This window comes from Triplophysa rosa, linkage group LG5, assembly GCF_024868665.1.
Source record: "Triplophysa rosa linkage group LG5, Trosa_1v2, whole genome shotgun sequence".
Lineage (NCBI taxonomy): Eukaryota > Metazoa > Chordata > Actinopteri > Cypriniformes > Nemacheilidae > Triplophysa > Triplophysa rosa.
The window spans coordinates 3,979,213-3,998,144 of record NC_079894.1 but is presented as its reverse complement, the minus strand read 5'-3'; the positions used below and the strand labels follow the sequence as shown (position 1 = coordinate 3,998,144).

The following is an 18,932-nucleotide window of genomic DNA, read 5'->3' as shown; positions in this document are numbered from 1 at the left end:
CTCAATTGCATTGTCTCATGTCTTGTTGTCACACTGTCTGCTTTCAATTCAGTTTTTCTTAAAGGCTTGTAACTTGTTATAACCTGTTATAACCTCTTTTCTTGTCTGTTGTATTGGTTTCTTTTAAAGCAACAGAGCTCTTGGACGTTTTATAGCAGAAGCCAGGTTTATAGAAGAGGATTCATAGCACAGAATTCAAGATGTTGTGTGGAATTTCACGTGTATTCCTCTTTCGGATGTTTATGTACTGTAGTGATCCAATGTGTTCCACTGTTGCAGGGTATTAACTGGTATCACTGGAAAGGCCACGAGTTTTCTATCCCAATCGTGGAGATGAAGATGAGACCTTTCAACTACCGCAGCATCAGCGGGAAGAGGAGGAGATCCACTAGTTAATCCACCGTCCTGCTAGCGCTTACTGTTTTTACACGCTGTATGTAGGACGACACCACCAGTTCTGTAACTTATTTCAATTTTTAAATGACAAAATCCCTTTGACGAATGCCTGATGTGAATTGTAAACCATGAGGTTCGATGGTTTTCTTTTGCGTGATGCTGTTTGGTTAGATTTTGGGTGAAGGTTGCGAAAGATAACACTTTACCTAAAGCATTTATGTACAGTATATTGCATCATAAACGTAGTTGTAATGCACCTTTTAATGCATTGTAATGTCTCATGAATAATTGTTACTGCAGTTAATACATTATAATGCTTATCAATTTATTGTTACACGACACATTTTTAATTTGGTTATAATTCTTTACAACAACATATACTGTAATGTATTACAACACACATTATGAACAATTATAATGCATTATACCCTTTAATAACCCTTTATAATGCATTATACATGAAGGCTTTAAGTAAAGTGTTACCGGAAATTTGAGTATAGTTTAAGTCGGAAAGAACCTTATGAATATGTGAAGAGATCCTTTCCTCCCTTTGAAATAAAACATTTTAGAAAAAAAGACTGGCCATTAAAATATAAGATGCTTCTATTTTTATAAATGTAAAACACCTTTAAAAAGTAACTCGATGTTTTTTGGTCGATAATTCCTTCGTTTTTTTGTTCATTTTGCTCGTACTGCACCCTGAGGCCAACATTGTTTGATTTACTGCATTTTCATCTCATAATTTAATCACGCTTACATTTGTCCATTTGTAGCGTCAAAGCATCACAGGAGACAAAATTCCCACACAGTTACTATTAAAATGTTAAATACAGTAAAAACGGTATGAAAAAATAAAAAGGGTTTTTATTAAGGGGAAAAAGACAGAACGCCAAGTAACGTTATTTTATTAAAACCTCAGAAACCAAAGATTTATAAAAGATCTGAGGTTAAAACCATGATTAAGCTGAAACAGGACATCGTTTTGGTTTATAAAGATTTTATTTTCATCATTTCTAGATGAAATGAATTTGTTTTATGGTCAGTGGAAAACGGTGTGTGTGTGGGGAGGATGCAGGTGGAAGTAAACACCGTGCAACAAATACTTTTTAATCTGTTTTTCAATCCGATCATGTCCAGCATTTCAATCTTTTCTGTCATTTTTGAGCTGGAAATTCTACCAATCTTTCTTTTAAGGCTGGTTAGTATTACATTACACACGTTTACATCTTCCCACCTTGAAAATGGTGGTGGGTCAGTCCGATAGTATGAAACTAAGACTCTCATTTAAACACCGGGAGTGATTTTATAGCTCGACCTGAATTTGCCAAGTGGTTGATGTCCTCAGGACAATATATTTATAAATAAATCCAAACCCCAACCCTAACCATAACTTACCCCTAAAACCAGAGGGAAATGATAAGTGAAAAACAATGGTCTAGAAGCACCTAATCCTGGTTGGAAGATTAAACTTCAAATAAACTGTAAACTTATTTCTGAAATCGGATTGGTTGATTTAAATGTTGTGCCAGGGTCAACATGATGTTGCCCTAAGGACATCAACCACTTGGCAAAATCAGGAGAGCCGATTTTATACGTCCAGTGTTGTGTACATATGGAAAACTCGTATGGGAATTCTCGAAGCGATTGTGAGGGTTGAAATGTTCTCATTCCTGTAGACTTGAAAGAACAAAGGCGTTTATGTCTTAGTAAATTCTCTAGGTTACAAACAATTCATAGCTGAGTGCAAGAGAATTGCAGTTTGTGTTTTGTCATTGCAGAGCTACTGTAGATTGACTGAGACATGTTCACTTGAAGGGCTGTGACAAACAACAGCTTTTAAAGGGTTTGGCACTTACGCCAACACGAAAAGCAATCCAACTCTTAGTAAAAGTTAGAACATAGTTTTTCATCACTTTTTTGTACCTGACAAGAATGTAATTTCAGGTTAACATCACCTGATGATGCACCTGAATTGCATTTTGTGCAGTGTTTAAAAGGTTTGTGATGGAGTTACAGTACGACCATGTCATGTTTTCCTTTTTCATTTCGATGTACAACTAATGGCTTCACTGATATAAACACTGTTGACTGTATACATGTTTGTTGTAACAACTGTGAAATGTTAGAATTGAATTTCACCATAACATCAATACAGAGATACAGAAATGAGGACATTTTTCATTTTTAGATTTTTATCTCGCTCACCTCAGAAAAGAAGTTCCTAGTGCAGATATACTGTTTACTTGTTTACTCTGTCCGTTAGTGACACACCAGCGTGAGAGGGAAACCATATATAACCATACTGTAGATATTCTTCCGTTTCTCAGCTTTTTTCTTAAAGGAACAGTTCACCCGAAAATGGAATTACTCGCTCTCAAGTTGTTTCAAACCTGTACACATTTCTTTGTTCTGCTGAACACAGAGAAAGATATTTGGAAGAATGTTCGCAACTGACAGTTCTGGGGCACCATTGACTACCATAGTAGGAACAATTACAGTGGTAGTCAATGGTGCCCCAGAACGTTTTGCTTTCCTAAATTGCTCAAAATATCTTCAACCGAACAAAAAATGTTTTGTTTCTACAATGGTAGTCAATGGCGACTCAGTAAATGTCATGTGCTAACATTTTTCAAGTATCTTTCTTTGTGTTGATCAGAACAAAGAAATGTGTGCAGGTTTGGAACATCTAGAGGGTGAGTAATTCATGACAGAATTGTCATTTTTGGGTGAAGGTTTTCTTCACAGTCGCAGATCTCCAAATGAGCCTCTTCCGAGCGACGGCACTGTGATTTCTCTTCAAAGACTTTCTTCCCTTTTCTTTCATTTTCGTTCTTCGTTATATTTAAGGCGAACGATTAGACTACAGTAGCAGCTGGGATGGGAATTGGAAACCAAGTACATTCTTAATCGGCTCAAAATGATTGCTGTTAACATTGAGAAACACTCACATTTTGCCTGCACCAGAAGGCAACGTATTCCCAGTTGCTCCTCTGTGGAGAACATGAGTGAGGAAGTACGTTTTTATTTATTTTGTTTCGTTTAGCAAATGAACTGTTTGTGGCTTCACACTATTTATTTTCTGAAAGAGGAACAGAGATTGCATGTCGTGTAGTGTTTGGGACAGCTTCTCAACAGATACACAGAGGCAGATTTTCCTTCATTATTCATTGACTCGGCATATGGCTTCGAGTTCTCGATACGCCTGCCATCCACTTACCCGCTTATGGTTTAACAGTTACCGTGGAAACACTTCACGGGAAGCACTCCGTTATGCTGGTTATTTGATTTTACCCTGATATTGTAAAAAGTCCCTTGCGTTTTGTACATGTAAGGATGTAATGGAGCAGTAAAGCTGTTTGACTGCTCATCCTTTATGCGGCTCTTGGAAAGATGTGTTTAGCATGAACACAAATGAAGCAGGTACAGTAAAGTGTGTGCAAAAGGACGTTCTCTGAAACATTTCTCCCTAACTCGCTGACCACATTCTGCCAAATAACCTTGGATATCAATGTAACAGATCCAGTTAGCTCTAGTTTAACTTAAAATGTGCTGTATAGTTCCTTTTTAATACATTTTCTACACATTAATAAAATATTCAAAATACAACTTCTGTGTTTGGTTGTGAAATGATTTGACAGCGTTTCTACAGCAACGACCGGGTCATTTTTAAGGATGTGTTATTTTATTTGAAGTATTTTGGAGACAGAAACTCTTTTTTTAGTTTTAGGGGGTGTTTCCACGACATTCTTTTCTCATCCGAAAAAACGGTGTTTTAGCCTTTCATTTACGCAAACATGGAGGCCTGTTATTGTGTGAGTGTAAATGACAAAAACACAAATTGGTGAAAAGAGTGATGTCATATTACATGTTCAGTCTATAGTAATCCTCGACCTTTTGATTTCAAGCTCCCCGTTATCCACAATAATATTCGAAGGCCCCTCACTCAGAACTCGTTTGACTCTTTTTAAATGATTATATTATAAATCACCCAGGTTGAGAAACACTGGTACTTCAAAGTAACCAAAACAATAATGGTGGACTACAGAATAGTGCTGTTCAAGATTCTGAGTTTGCCGACGTTTTTAATAAACTGACCCCACTGCCTCCCCATACAGTATGCTTTCGCCACTCTGTAGAAGAATGCAATAAAGCTGCGTCTCAATTCAAAGGCTGCGTCCTCCGGAGGCCGCATACGTCATCGAGGTTTATTAGTTCAGGTTTTATTTCAGAAAAGCAACCGTTACATTTTAAGGCAAGATTGAAACTACAATGATTACGTCTTAGAAGAAAAAAATGTTCATTTTATAATTTTTTAAACTGAAATAAGAAAACCTCAATGATGTATGTGATGGATGAATGCGACCTCCAGAAGACGCAGCCTTCAAATCGAGACGTAGCTTATGTGTAAAGGCTAGTTTCTCTTTACAATGTGATATGGCCAACTACTGGCCTTTCGTGCATAATTCAGCGTTTTTTTTAGTAGTTTTCACACAAACAATTGTTACAATGTTATTGTCTGCAAAGCTTTTCAAAAACGCACAGGAAAAACTTTTCTGTTTTTAGTATATAAATGTACAGTTTGCATAGCCAAATCAGATTTTAATCACATTCATGTGATGTCATTGACAAAATGTGTTCTTATGTATTGTGCATTATATTTATGCGATTGAAAGATGCTGGTTTTCAAAGCCATACACTTTTCCAGTACATTATAGTATAGTATACATAGTACACTATTTTCTGTTTTTATAGTACAGTATACCCACATCTTTTATACTGCTAATGCTATACACAACCAGTTTTTTTCAGATATTACTCATTCAGAGTGTAGGGCTTTAAACTTTAAACTGCATGTTACCAAAACATTCTGATTTGCATTAAACCCCTTCGCTTTTAAAACCCCTTTCCTTTCTCGTGGAGTTCAAAGCTTGATTTGGGGTCAGACCCTTCCCATCCCTATCATTAGCTCCTTGGAGGATGAGATCGAGATTACAAACTTTATTCATTCAAAAATCCTGAAAAAAGGAATATTTTCTCACTACCAGACCTGACACACTGTGGAGGTGCATAAACTCTTTATAAAAAAAGTAAGGTGGGCATAGGGAATGCGTTTTGTGATGGATGGGAACAGAATCATCGGCGGTTGCATGGTGATGAGACTTTATATGCCGTTTATTTGTGCTGTACTTTCCATTAGACTGCTAGGTGTTCATTTGTGCTCCAGAGACGTCAAAAAAATCCTCTTTATTTGTGACAAAGCCATGACTATAATGACCTTCTTTCCATGTGAAGCGGTTAGACAGAAGACTTATGTTAAAGCAGCAGTGATTTTCCCATTTTTCTGCACTTTTTCTTTAACCATGTAGGGATTACAGCAGTGCCCCAGGTACTAACACAACTACCCTGATAATAACTTCATGGACACAGATTGCCAACTAAAAGGACTCTTGAAATTGTTAAACCCCAGGCCTTGGATTCTCTTATCAGTTCTCTTGGTCCATGCCGCTTGCCTAGGGCGAGTTTGATGTAAGTAGGCAGAGTACACCACCCCCCGAATCTTTACAAGTCACTGAACGCTGCAAACTAATCACGCTTGACATCAAAATAAGAGGCTGGGCGGCTGACTGTCGACAGAGGACTCCGTAACAGCAACACACACACACGCTGCTGTTAAATGAGAAACCAAGTTCAAGTGTCTGGAATGGTTTCAACAGAAGCAAAGGAGTTCCAGTTGATGCAAATGTTTTGGAGGTACACCAGAAATCAATGCACGACCGCAGGTAAGGTGCATTCTTCAGTAGCTTTCCAGAATGAGTAAAAGTGTTTTTTAATAGAAGTGTTTTAAATGGTAGAGTTTGTTTTAGCACGCTTTGGCAGGTCAGTGGAACGGAGAAATGAAACAAAACGGCTAGTACATTTAAATGTGTTTTATTTTACTGTATGCATATGTCAAATGCTTTTATGCAAAGCAACTTACAATGCATTTAATACGCTTTCACAGTTTTGGTGTTGCTTGCCATGTTCACTACCGTTCATACATTTGAAATTATTTTTATAGACAAATACAATTGTGAAAACAATAATCATTTTCTTCATTAGAAAACCAAGATTTTATTTAATAAAGTTTTTTTTTTTGATGGATGATTTGGACTGAATAATGGGGGAAAGCAGCCAATAATATCATATGTTAAAAAATGTTTGAAAAGCAGCTTAATGTGAGACCAGAAGAAACTGGCTGATAAGATGAGAATTAGCAAATTCAAAGCAAATTGCAGCTACTTTGAGGATACTTTGTTTTAGTTTTTTTAACACAATTCTTATCATCGCATTATTGTTTTTGATAAGTTTTTTATTATTACACACTGTAAAAAACAACTAGTAGGATTTACACATTTTTGCGTTATTTATGCAAGTTTTTGCACAGTTTTTTAAAGTGAAATTTACTTCAAAGATTTTCGTAAAGTTTTTGCACACCGTTTTGTAAGTAAAATTGACTTTACAAAACTGTGTGGGGAAAACTTTACAAAAAAAATGTTAGTAAAATGTGCTCAAATTTTGTGCAAAAACCTGTGTGAAAATCCTGTGCATAAATCCTACTAGTTGTTTTTTACAGTGTACAATCCAGAAAAAAAGAATATTAAGAAATAAGTGGTCTTAAACCTTTGAACGGTGATGTAGATCGAGGTACAGGAGCACAGTTGCATGCTTTTAAATTGCGAATGTTGAATTTGAAGCATGATGTCTTTTGTCCTGCTTATATAGAAAAGCACTTGAGATTATGTTTACAGCAAACTTATTATTACGTTATCTGTCTGAAGTTCTTTTTTAATAAGATATGACTGAGAATAGGATTAGCTTTCATGGTTCATTTAGACTTTAAAATATGAACTTTTCTTCTTTAAACGAGTAAACGTCAGTTTGTCATTATTTTTATTAGAGCGTGGAAATATGTCATAAATGTGCCAAGTAGTCATTCAAAGCAGGAAATAAGGTCATATCACACTATTCTGTGAAACACACCATTTGCTGACAGGAAATTGCTGGATATTTCTAGGGCACACTTCAACTCGAGGATACAAAAAAGCTTTCGCAAGAAGAATAAGCTCTTAGTGAAAAAGCAAGCTTTCATGTTGGAATGAATGGTCTCAGGCATAATTTCTCTACCTACCGTCTTGCAATGGGCATGGTCACGCTTTTGTTCTTTTATCAAGATGTCACAACATGTGGTCTGAAACCACAGAAGTGCCCTTTAGGGCGTGAAAGCCAATAATAAGTATAGGCCTGAGGCCTTTAACTGTGCGTTACTGTAAACTCTTATGTGTTTCTGCTTGAATATGGTCCAAGCTGAACACAAATCATTTAAATATAGTCATTTAGCAGACGCTTTTATCCAAAGCGACTTACAAATGAGGTAAACAATAGAAGAATAGAATTGGAACAACAGCAGGACAACCAAACGCATAAGTGCAGTAAAACTGGTGTCATATAGCCCACCACAGTATACAAAGCTAGTTTTTTTTGGTGGTACCAGTGGTGGTGTTGTAGGCCAGGAGCAGAGGCTTGAATTTGATGTGAGCGACTACAGGGAGCCAATATGAAGAGAGGAGTGACGTGCGCTCTCTTCGGTTCATTGAAGACCACTCGCCGCTGCATTCTGGATCATCTGTAGAGGTTTGGTTGTGCAAGCTGGAAGTCCAGCCAGTAGCGCATTGCAATAGTCCAGTCTGGACAGGACAAGAGCCTGGACTAGGACTAGGAAAGGTCTAATCATCCTAATATTGTAGAGGATGAATCTACAGGACCAGGTGGTGCTGGTAACATGATCTGTGAAGTTTAGCTGATCATCGATCACCGCTCCCAGGTTTCTGGCCGTCCTGGAAGGTGTGATGGTCGATGAGCCTAGTTGAATGGAGAGGTTGGGATGAATCTTTGGGTCGGCCGGGATTACAAGCAGTTTTTGCAAGGTTCAGCTGCAGGTGATTGTCCTTCATCCAGAGCGAAATGTCACTCAGGCGTGCTGAAATGACAGGTGGAGTTGTGTATCATCCGCATAGCAGTGATAGGAAAAGCCATGTTTCCGAATGACAGAACCTATGTCATGCACTGTATATGGAAAAGAGCAATCAGTCAGTTCAGTGTGATCACTCTTAACGGCGTTGTTAGACTGTATTTTAAAATAACTAAATTGTCACTGTGGTTAGTTAAGCAGTGAGTCAATACTTTGGAATTATATAACAGAATATTCAAAATATCATTACAAAGAAACAGACAAGACAGAATAAGGAAATTGTGTAGGCTGACCTTTTTCTGACCAAAAGTAAATCTATTACAATAGAGTTGATTGTATAAGGCAGGGAAAGCAGAAACACACATGCATACACAAAGAGGGGGTCGAAAGTGGACAAGTCCAACGAAGTTATGAACCTATGCTGGGATGTTTCAAGCAAAAACTCTAGATGCTTCATTACTCATTACTTTCCACACCACAATGTAAATAGTGTATTATAAATAGGGCTCAAAGTGGGTGGGTTTGGTGTTGGGTGGGGACAGGAAGTACAATTTCAACGTTTCATACAAATGTATGAAACTGAAACTTTTGTTAGCTTTACACGCTTTCACGCTGAGTTCCTTGTTTTGAGAAAGGTATGGTACTGAGCCGGAATGCAATGCATTAAACTAATGCAAACACGTGACCTCACGAAAGGGTCAAATTTGACTGTAAATCACCCATTTAGATTTCTAAAGTGCCAGCGTGGGGAAGGTCCATGTATGGCATAGCAGAGCAAGTTCTCAGGTCTCTCCTCTTGTTTTCATAGCGCCGCTCTGATACATTTCATAAGAATGACTCATGAGCTACGGCTCTGGCTGCTTCGTAACGCTCTGGACTATATTTGGATTCAGAGGCTCGCTGCTTTAGTTTTCATTAGTACAGCGCTGCTCACAAACCCAACACCCTTGTTTCTCAAGCACATTCTGTGCCGTCGGGATCATGTGTAATGTGCAGCTTCTGAAGGATCCAATCAGACGACATGACGTCAAACAGTAAGACGATGGAAAAGAGAGAGATCATTCAAGTTTGCATCCTTCTGTTTAGTACAACACGGACGTCTATAGCGCTGTAGCTTTTAGGTTTGAAAGCTGAGAGTGAATGAACAAATCTGAAGGTTAAAGTTGTGTCCACGCGCGAAAAAAATAAAAACCCTCACCTAGAGACAAGAAGTTTGACACAGACCCGGTCGGGTAGAAGGCTCATTGCAACGTGCGGTCCAGATAAGCCTTCTCTATTTCATTTCAATAAAGAAACCAGACAATTTAAGTTAGTAGTTTGAAAATAAATGGAGGGTTAAAAAAGGAATTTGTGCTTATTAAAACTCTATTTTTAGCTATATGACTTTGGAAACATCTAGTTTAATGCAGTGTTGGTAATTGCTGTTTTACTTCAATGACTAAGAGAAGGTCATGCTTTAACTGTGACTTAAATAAACTTTCAGTTCTGCATTTCTCGTTCTTTTCCACGCTTGAAAGACTTGACTGTAAAATGCTGCTTTGGTTTTCATTGTTCTTTCATTGTACAATGTTTTGTCAGGTTAACCAATTAGCTTTATTGAAAATATTCACTATGACTCATTCAGCCTGACTACGCTATCATTGACCGGATCAAATCAGGTAGAAATATATCTTTAATGTAACAAATTGGCAATTATGGATGTAACGAGAAAAAAACGCACTTTTTTGTGAATTAAAATACACAAACCAGAAGCAATAATACAAAAACGCATGGAGAAGGGATATCATTTTGTAGCCCATAAAATAGCTTTTTTATTTCATTTTTCATGTGTCCGTTTATGAGAAATATGAACCGTTATGGATGTGACAATTGACTTACATGACTATGAAAAACATTTGCATATTGTTTCCCCAACCGTGCAGTTTTTACAGTGTAGAAACAAACCGCATCAGAACCTTTAGCAATAATTTGCTGTTCATTATATTTTGTTGCTCAAAAGTAGTTGTGGCGTATCTAAAGCAAAGCTATTTTCCTTTCAAAGCCATTTTCCTCCACTGGCCTGTTTTGGCAAAGTGGCATTTTCAAAGTTTACTCTCTAAATGTTACAAACTATAAATCAAACATACCGCAATAATGAAAACATTTGTTAGATGGACTTATTTCTTCCGTTGACCGTAAAGTATTTTTCCTTGTATTTCACTTTTAACAAAATGCAACAAATGTGCACACCATCAAAGCGTTTGGCAAAGCAACGATTCTCGCCCTCCACCTATTTCAGTTCCTTTCTTCACTCTCAGAGTTGCTTAAAAGCTGTGTTCCTGTGTGATTTGTAAACACGCCCGCCCTCTTTCCTCCTGTGACATCACAGGGAACCAGAGTGTATAAAACAACCACAAGAATGCAGCGTGTCAGGCAACAGAGCCGGAGAGCAGACAGAGAGCTCTTTCTTATACTGCACGGCCCGGGGAGATTGAGAACGTGTGACTCAACTCCTCCTCTTGCATGCCGAGTCCAGGTACAGCGGTGGATATGAGCCGTGCGTGCTGTCAGAGCTGTGCAGTTGAAATGAGACCTGGGGAGAGACGTCTGGCCCTGATCTGAGCCGGTAAGGTTTAATACTGCTGTGCTGAGAAATGATGGATTACTGGCCCGATGAGCATCTGTTTGTCACATGCGGCGCGGGTGAGAACAGCTAACTCGACTCAGGCCATCTGCCCATTTAACTTCTGCGTTCCTCCATCGCTGTGACCGACATTGGGTGTAATGGAGAAGCTCGTGGACATGTTGAGAAATATGCCTTTTTTTGGTGTTGCGATGCGTTGCACATGTTGAATAGTTTCACCGTCGAAGACGAGAGCATATTTCTGGATATGCCTTAAATAACTGTTGACCTTTGTGAGATTAGTCTTGGGAAAGATGTGATGAATCTCATTCTGTTTGCATTGCTGCTCTGTTTAGTGAACTTGATTCTTTCAAGTATTCAAAATACGACATCACCGGAGGAGGAAGGCAGGAGATACAATCTTTCATGAATATACTGTAAACCGGGCAGGTTGAGGCTTATACCGCCTCTCTAAAGCTTCTCTACTTTTATAAATATTTCCACAACAGGTCTGGCAGCAGGCGAGTTTTTGAATACGAGGCCGACGCTGTAACTTTGTTTTAGGATGGATGCTATTGTTTTTCTAAACTAAGCAGCTACCGTGTATTAAACCCAAGCTTTTTTGGCTCTCTTTCTCTCTCAAACACTAAGAAAGTGCCTTGGGGGACGGGTTGCGTTAAGACAATGTTCTCGCTTGTCTTGTGAAAGGTTAAGCATGCTCCAGCATTTCTCTTGGAAATGTAATATTCGTTGGGCATCTTGGATGTAGATCGTTTGGGTACAGCAACTGGAGACTGACTTTGGTTCAAACAGGTTCAAATGGTTTGTCCTGTAATGTAACAACAGTCCTTCATCCTGGTTTTGCGTGAAGTTGAGAGAGTCTTCCTGTTTACCTTTATAGATCAAGCGAGGATGTACAGTATGTGATTCTTCGCAACGCTTGTGCTGCTGAAGTCAGTGACAGAAAAGATCCGTGCCGGGCTTTTTTGTAATCTGTATTTAAGAGGAGATGAGATAATATAGGTCTATTACTGCAGGTGTACATGTGAAAGCATGCTCTGGTGGTCTACCACTGAAACATGTTACAGTATGTTGATTTACAGGTCTCGACTTGTACAAGTCAAACTTGAAGAGGACTTAATGGTATGTACTTAATTTGATTTTGTGAAGTATACTTAAGTGTATTTGTTATGATTTATTACTTTTATTAAATAGGCATTGTTTTAGAAATATTTGAAGAGTTTGGTTCCAAAATGAGCTAACTCCGGTTTTAAAATTAGTCAAAAATCATGTTTTTTTATTGCGCGTTCCAACTAATATCAATCAAACTGCAGTTGGTTTGTTTTGAAAAATACAGCTAACTAACACGATAAAACAAGAAAAACATGATAACATAATAAAAACATGATTTTCGAAAACCAGTGGTTCCATTTTGGAACCAAACTCTTCATTTCCATTCCAAATATTTTTCATTTTTAACAACCACATTTACCCTCCCAAGGTCAAGTAGGCCTACACTGTAAAAAAAGTTAAGTTAAACAGCTTTATAATTTTTTTAAAGTTGAATCAAATGAGCTTAAATTATATTGAACTGACTTAAACAATCTAGTTTACTAAGCTAACTTTATTTAAAGACAGCTGAAATTGGTTAATTTTGTACAGTTTATATTTTTATGTTTACTTTATCTTGTAAGTATACTTTTATCATTGCACTCGTACTTGTAAGTGTACTGCTGTATTTCAATACTACTTAGGACTAAATTGGAACACTTTTAAGTTTATAAAAGTATACTTGAAGCGTATTTTATGGCTGCGTCCAAATACCCCCACTTTTGGGGGTCTTTGCACTTGACCACTTGACTACTTTCATGACGTATTTTCTGTTTTTGGCCCTAGTGTTCTAGTGGGCGTGAAGATCCCAAGTGAGCATGTTATTTCTAACCCGATGGGACACACTTAGCAAGTGCAAACATGTAATTAATGTGGTGTTTCTTATTATGTTATAAAAAGCAGTTTTACAAAATACATAACTCTGGAGTTTTCACCAATAAAATGTGTAACACTTTACGTTTTACTACGAAATTATATGTAATATCTAATTATAGTCAAGTCCGATTTATGTTTATAGTGCTTTATTTGTATTGTATCAAAGCAGCTGTACCCAAAAAACAGAAACAAAAGAAAAACACGTTAGCCAAACACAGAATAGCTAAAGATATAACCTTAAAAAGTAGTAGTGTAACATACACTGGAAAGCTTTCCGCAACATCTCACGAGACCCGAGCAAAAAGCCTCATGATTCATATCCAGAACGTGATGCATAATGGGATACACTTAGCCCTGAATACCGCTCGGATGCGGTATTGAAGAAAGTGTGGGTTTAGTGTGTGTTAAGAGCACTACTACACTTTGGCGTTTTTATGACATTGGACAGACTTGCACTCTTACTTCCTGTCGCGTGTACGTGCTCTTAAGTGGCCAAGGCCAAGGGGTATTTGGACGCAGCCTAAGAGTAACAGTTGTAAACTACAGTATACTTAAAGTTTAGTAGCCTACTAAGTTTTTTTCGTTTGTACTGCAAGTGAACTATACTCCGTAGCCTACTAGTTCAATACTTGTAGCACATTTTAGTTCATGCATTTAGTTAGCACACTTTGAAGTATGTGCTCAGCAAAACTGCTAGTTTAGTAGTTTTTTCTTCCAAGTTTTTCAAATAAAATGTATATTGTAGTTTACCATTTATATGTTATTACAGTGTTTATTATAATGTTATTATATGAACATGTATAAACGCATGCATTATAAACATGGTAGTTAAAAAGATGCAACTACAAGCCAAGTATACTTCATTATCCTTTAAGCTTATCTCAGTCAACAGATTGAGAACAAGGATATATTAAAAATACACTTTGACTTTTCTAGTTTTAAGTGTTTTCCTCAGAAGATAAAATAGTTGAAAACTGTATACTAGGACACATGAATAAACTTGAATGAATAAACCGTTTTTAAAAGCATTTTTGGAGGTTTGTTCACACACAGCAAAAGCTGAAGTAAGTGATTTCCTGTTATGAAATAGTCTACAGGAAGTTACTGAACTTACTGCGCACATGGACCATGCACAGCTACGGTTGTGCAACACTTTGTGTCTGAAAGGCTAAATCTCAAAACGAGTGAATACCGTGTGGCACAATGCAGATGCGTATCACACTTTTAGCTCATATTTGAAATCATGTCTAAAATCATACTTGTCTTCGTTCTCAATAAACTGATGTATTTATTCGGAACTTATCTTTTAACTTCTCGGTATTGTAGTATGTTGATGTCTATCTGTTTTCGTAATTTCTCTCCTTGTGTTTTATTTCGCAATATTGTAAGTTGCAATTGAAATTCATAGAGCGCATGCTATTTGGTTATTTGTGTTTCAACACCAAGCTGAAAAAAATAACCACACTAAAAATGTAACATAAATGGAAAACTCACACTACTCTAATGAACTAAATCTAACTAGAAATTAAAAAAGAATTGCATTCAGCAAGTAAATGTAAGAAAAAAAAATAGAAATCAGTTATTGAGCAAGTACATACAATTTTTGTTCAAAACTGTCTCCAAAGCTTTGTAATGATGTATTATTTGAGCTGTTTGTGGAAAATGTCAGTTTCATGTCATTTGACTCGTAGAAATGTAAATCTAAGTACGTAAAGTTACCTACACTTTTATGTTTAAACAGAGATGGCGATAGAGAGCCAAAAGTCACAGCCTGCTGCTTTAAATTAATTACATGTATTTGTTTACGAGTATGGCGCATTTTTTAATATTGTTCACATTTCATATTCAAAAATGTATTTAAGTAAGAACTAGATCATGACCTACTCAACCTGGTTTGACTCTTAGCACTAGTTCCTGCAATACTGATGAGAGTCTAGACACACGGGACAGACAGAGGCACTGCATCCACAGTTCACTCAACTTCTGCTCCATCTTACAAGTTCATTTTCTCTCTCTCTTTCCAGAAATGTCCTCATTCCATCACATCTGTGAGACTCGAGGCAGAAGGGATTAAAATAGAGTTGTGTTCTCCAGTTGGACTGATGCTAAAGAATCCACCCAGTATAAACACAACCTACGGTCTCGGTAGTCAGACACAAGATATGAATCATCAAAAGCCTGCGATTTCAAAACCAATCATCTCATAAACAATGCTTTGTTCTGAAGACCCAAAGGCAAGCGTCTGTCAGATAAGTGCAATCGTTTGGGATTAAAGGAATAAGCGTGTACATCAAGGGTTTTGAAACTGTCCATCCATCATTCAACGAAACCAGCTCGCGAGATTTTCTTAAGATGGGACCACATCAACCCCAACACTGAACAGTATCATAACTATCTCAATTCTCCATCACTAGTTAGAAAATCCCAATGCGAATTTGTGGTTTGATCTGATCTTCGCAGTATCTCTCGGGCCGCATCGGATCTGATCTCCATAGGGACCCCAGAGAGATTCGAAGGACTCTCGCTGAACCATGAAGGAGGCGATTCTGCAGTTTTTCAATGATGTATGGAACCTCGCTTTAGTCAAGCACAACCAAAGCGTCTATAACACAGTGTGCCTGGCCGTTCTTCTGACTCTGCCTCTGGTTGTCATCTTGACGTCGCTGCTGGTGTGTTGTCATTATTGTTGCTGTCGTCGGGGCGACGGATGTCTGTGTTGTTGCTGTTGTAAAGGTGAGGCCACAGTCACGGAGCCGAAACCCGAAAAGAAGAAGAGAAAGAAAAATGGCGACCAAAACGACGAAGACTTGTGGATATCGGTTAAAACTGATCCTTTGACTAATGAAAGATTAGCACTGACTACGGTGTGAAACATGAACCGTTTTGTATTTATTGATCTGTGTACAGCAAAGGTACAGAGGTGTTGCGTTACAGCCGTGTTGACAAAAAACGTGCCTGAATGTACAAAGGAGAAATGACAGATAGAAAAGATGATTCATTTAACGTTGACACAACGTTAATTCCACGTTATTTTTGCTATCTGCGTTACGAGTTACGGTAAAAGTCAATGAACGTGTGATATGTTCTGTATGTGGTTATGAAGATGACTTTTTTGCTTAGAAATGCTTTAACTTGAAATATTATTAACATTAGCATCAGGAGGTATTTCAGCGATTTCTACATCACCTTTATGAGTTGGCAAATCTTAAATATGAGCATTCCCAAAGGTATCGCCTAGCAACAACCAGTGTTGGGTAAGTTACTCTGAAAAAGTAATGAATTACTAGTTACTAATTACATATTCAATGGTGTAATTAGATTACTGTACAAATTACTCTCTCCAAAAAGTATTTAATTACTAATTACTAATTACTTTCTATATCCTCTATCAGCCTTGATTAGAATTGATTCAAGGATAGACATGAAACATTCATTCAAATAAATACTCAAATAATAAAAACTACATAAATGATTCTTATTAACTGACCAAAGTATACAAAAGTGAGACGGATACATTAAAGCGTACGTTTTAAAGTTAGACTCATAATTTTGCTGTCATTTCCACTATTGAATATATAACACAGTATTTCGTTCAATTACATCAGAAGAAACTGTACAGAAAAAATAAGAGCGATCCCTTACTTTACTTTTCCAAGGGAAAAGTAATTCAATTACAGTAACTAATTACTTAACAACAACTAATAATAACACGGGCAACAACCAACATCCCCACAGAATATTTTCACCCACATTTAATCTTCATGAGACATTTTAACTTCAACGTGAAGACTAGATTGACGCCCTCGTGTACAGTCACGAAAATAACTGCAGCAGCTGACCTGACACATCAGAATGAGTTTATCATTAGACAGTAGATCAACACCTCCATATCACTTATCTCATCACCTTCTCCCAAACGCTTTCATTCGAAACACCGCGAAGACAATTACACCCAGCTCAAAACGGATGAACTTTCAGACATTTACAGAAACTCCATGATCACAGTTGTGTGTAATTGAAGCTGCTGATAAACAAACCTTGATCTCCTCGCACCTTGCACACGTTTGGTTGTTTTCCAGCTTCATAATTAGATGTTTATGTGGGATTTCAACACATTGTGATTATGGGTGTCATGAAGTCATGCATAAGATTCATCATTTCAACCATTTTTACTTTTTTAACTGTCGCGTTTTTTCATAGTTTTCATAGTTAAACCGCAATTGAATAATTCATTGTATACATGATTTCTGGTACGGTTGGATAAAGGAGAAAAGTCTCTTTGTTTGGACAACGGGTTGTGTTTGCTGTGTGAATGTCCAGCACGTGTGATGGCAAAGCTTTGACCGGTCCACTTCTGCATGCGAATGGTTTGAATGACAGTTTGCATGAAGAACCATTTATTTTTTTCTCTGATGACTGATGCATGCTGATATTTCAGTTTTGTCTCTTTTTTAAACATGCAAAATTAAATAAAATATATTTTTTATATTTATATTCTTGTGTTGGAGCTCAGATCATTGACTTATCTATTATCTTTAAAGGATGTTTCTCAAATGAATCAAAAAGCAGGGATCTACAGAACTGTTATACGGTTTAAGGTGTGACTGGTCTTTTGTATCTCTCTATTGACAAATGGGTGTGAGTTTGTGAAGATTTTTCTGCCATGGTCAGACACACACCCTCTTGCAGTTTTCCATCGCATAACAGCCCCGGGCGTTAGGAGGCAGAGCGGAGGGCTGTAACGGAAAATCTCCCCCGGCTGATGGTTGAGAGCACACCCACAGGCCTACTCCCTCCACCCAGACAGATCTTGTTTTGTCTCATGCTCCAACTCACAGTAATGCAATGAAAGAGGGAGGAGAGAGGATATGCAACAAACCTTATTCAAAATAATGATTCAGCCCATGACTGTTCAAGCTATAAGAGCAGGCTAAACCCTTTCCAAAATGTCTCCAAGAAAGTGTTTTATTATTATATTACTGAAAAAAAGAGTGTATGGATTTTTCTCTTTTGGTTGATCTTAAATAGATTAATTAATATATAATATTTTCAAAAATATGCTGTAACAAATTACACGTTTTCCATGTTATTTTACACCAAACTTGTGAATTTGCATTTATTTCTGTAACAGAACATTTTTTTACTGCATTTTAAAAATATGCAAACATTCCGTAGAATAAAACTGTCAAATTCTGTATTTTTTGTAGCGTAGAAACCAACAATAAAGGGGCTTTTAATTTTTCTTTTCTGCCATTTTGACATATTTTGATAAAAAAAAATGCTACAAATATTGTTCACAGAATGAAACAAAAATATTAATAATAATAGTAAATAAAAAAAACTGAAAATTGTCTTTGAAATGGTCTCTTAATATATCTCTTTATGTATATAATAACATTATTAATATATTTCATTATTGCAAAACATAAATATATCTAATAATATAAGGAGTTGCCACTTATTTCGATATATTTTTGTTTTGGACTACAGTTACGCAATCCGCAGTAATTGTACAGCGTCTGCTTCAACAAAACTTTTAGGTCTTAAAATGTGTTTAGTATAGTCTCATGGATTCAGCTATAAGATACACACATTTCCACATGACTAGATGTGAGATTAAATGATAGCCCTTAATTCCATTATGTTTTTATCCCACAGAGTCAAAGACAAGAAAAAGTTTGCCATGGATTTCTTCAAACAGGTGTTTTGAAAAGTAGTCTTGTTTTTGTTGCCGTTTTGTGAGAAAGTAAAATGAGCCTTCAGTTCCCCTACATCCAAAACCTGCTGAGAAAAGAGACATTTTTTGGGCCTACAACCCGCTCACTGCGGAGACAAACACCGCTAAAAATAATGCAATACAAAGATGGTGTAATTTTTCATATTGTTCCACTGAGAGACACGTCAGCTGTAGAACCAATCAATTTCAATGCAATATCATCT

The 18,932-nt window shown here is 37.1% G+C and overlaps 2 protein-coding genes across 4 annotated transcripts in view; both read left to right on the top strand.

Moving 5' to 3' along the window:
- The window catches only part of tnr (tenascin R (restrictin, janusin)), a 155,362-nt gene extending 151,366 nt beyond the window's left edge, over window positions 1-3,996 (top strand). For both annotated transcript variants that reach the window (XM_057333098.1, XM_057333099.1), the window contains one exon: window positions 280-3,996. In XM_057333098.1, the coding sequence (XP_057189081.1) occupies window positions 280-396 (117 nt within the window). In that variant the 3' untranslated portion in view covers window positions 397-3,996. The remainder of the gene's footprint in view (window positions 1-279) is intronic.
- Window positions 3,997-10,783: 6,787 nt separating this feature from the next.
- Window positions 10,784-18,264, top strand: LOC130554927 (uncharacterized protein KIAA0040). 2 transcript variants are annotated; one of them, XM_057334838.1, is made up of 2 exons: window positions 10,784-11,009; window positions 15,017-18,264. In XM_057334838.1, the coding sequence occupies exon 2, from the start codon at window positions 15,524-15,526 to the stop codon at window positions 15,860-15,862; it is 339 nt and encodes a 112-aa protein (XP_057190821.1). In that variant the 5' UTR covers window positions 10,784-11,009; window positions 15,017-15,523; the 3' UTR covers window positions 15,863-18,264. The 2 variants fall into 2 exon arrangements, with proteins under 2 accessions (XP_057190821.1, XP_057190822.1); XM_057334839.1 differs by lacking the exon at window positions 10,784-11,009 and adding an exon at window positions 11,016-12,149.
- The last annotated feature ends 668 nt before the right edge of the window (window positions 18,265-18,932 follow it).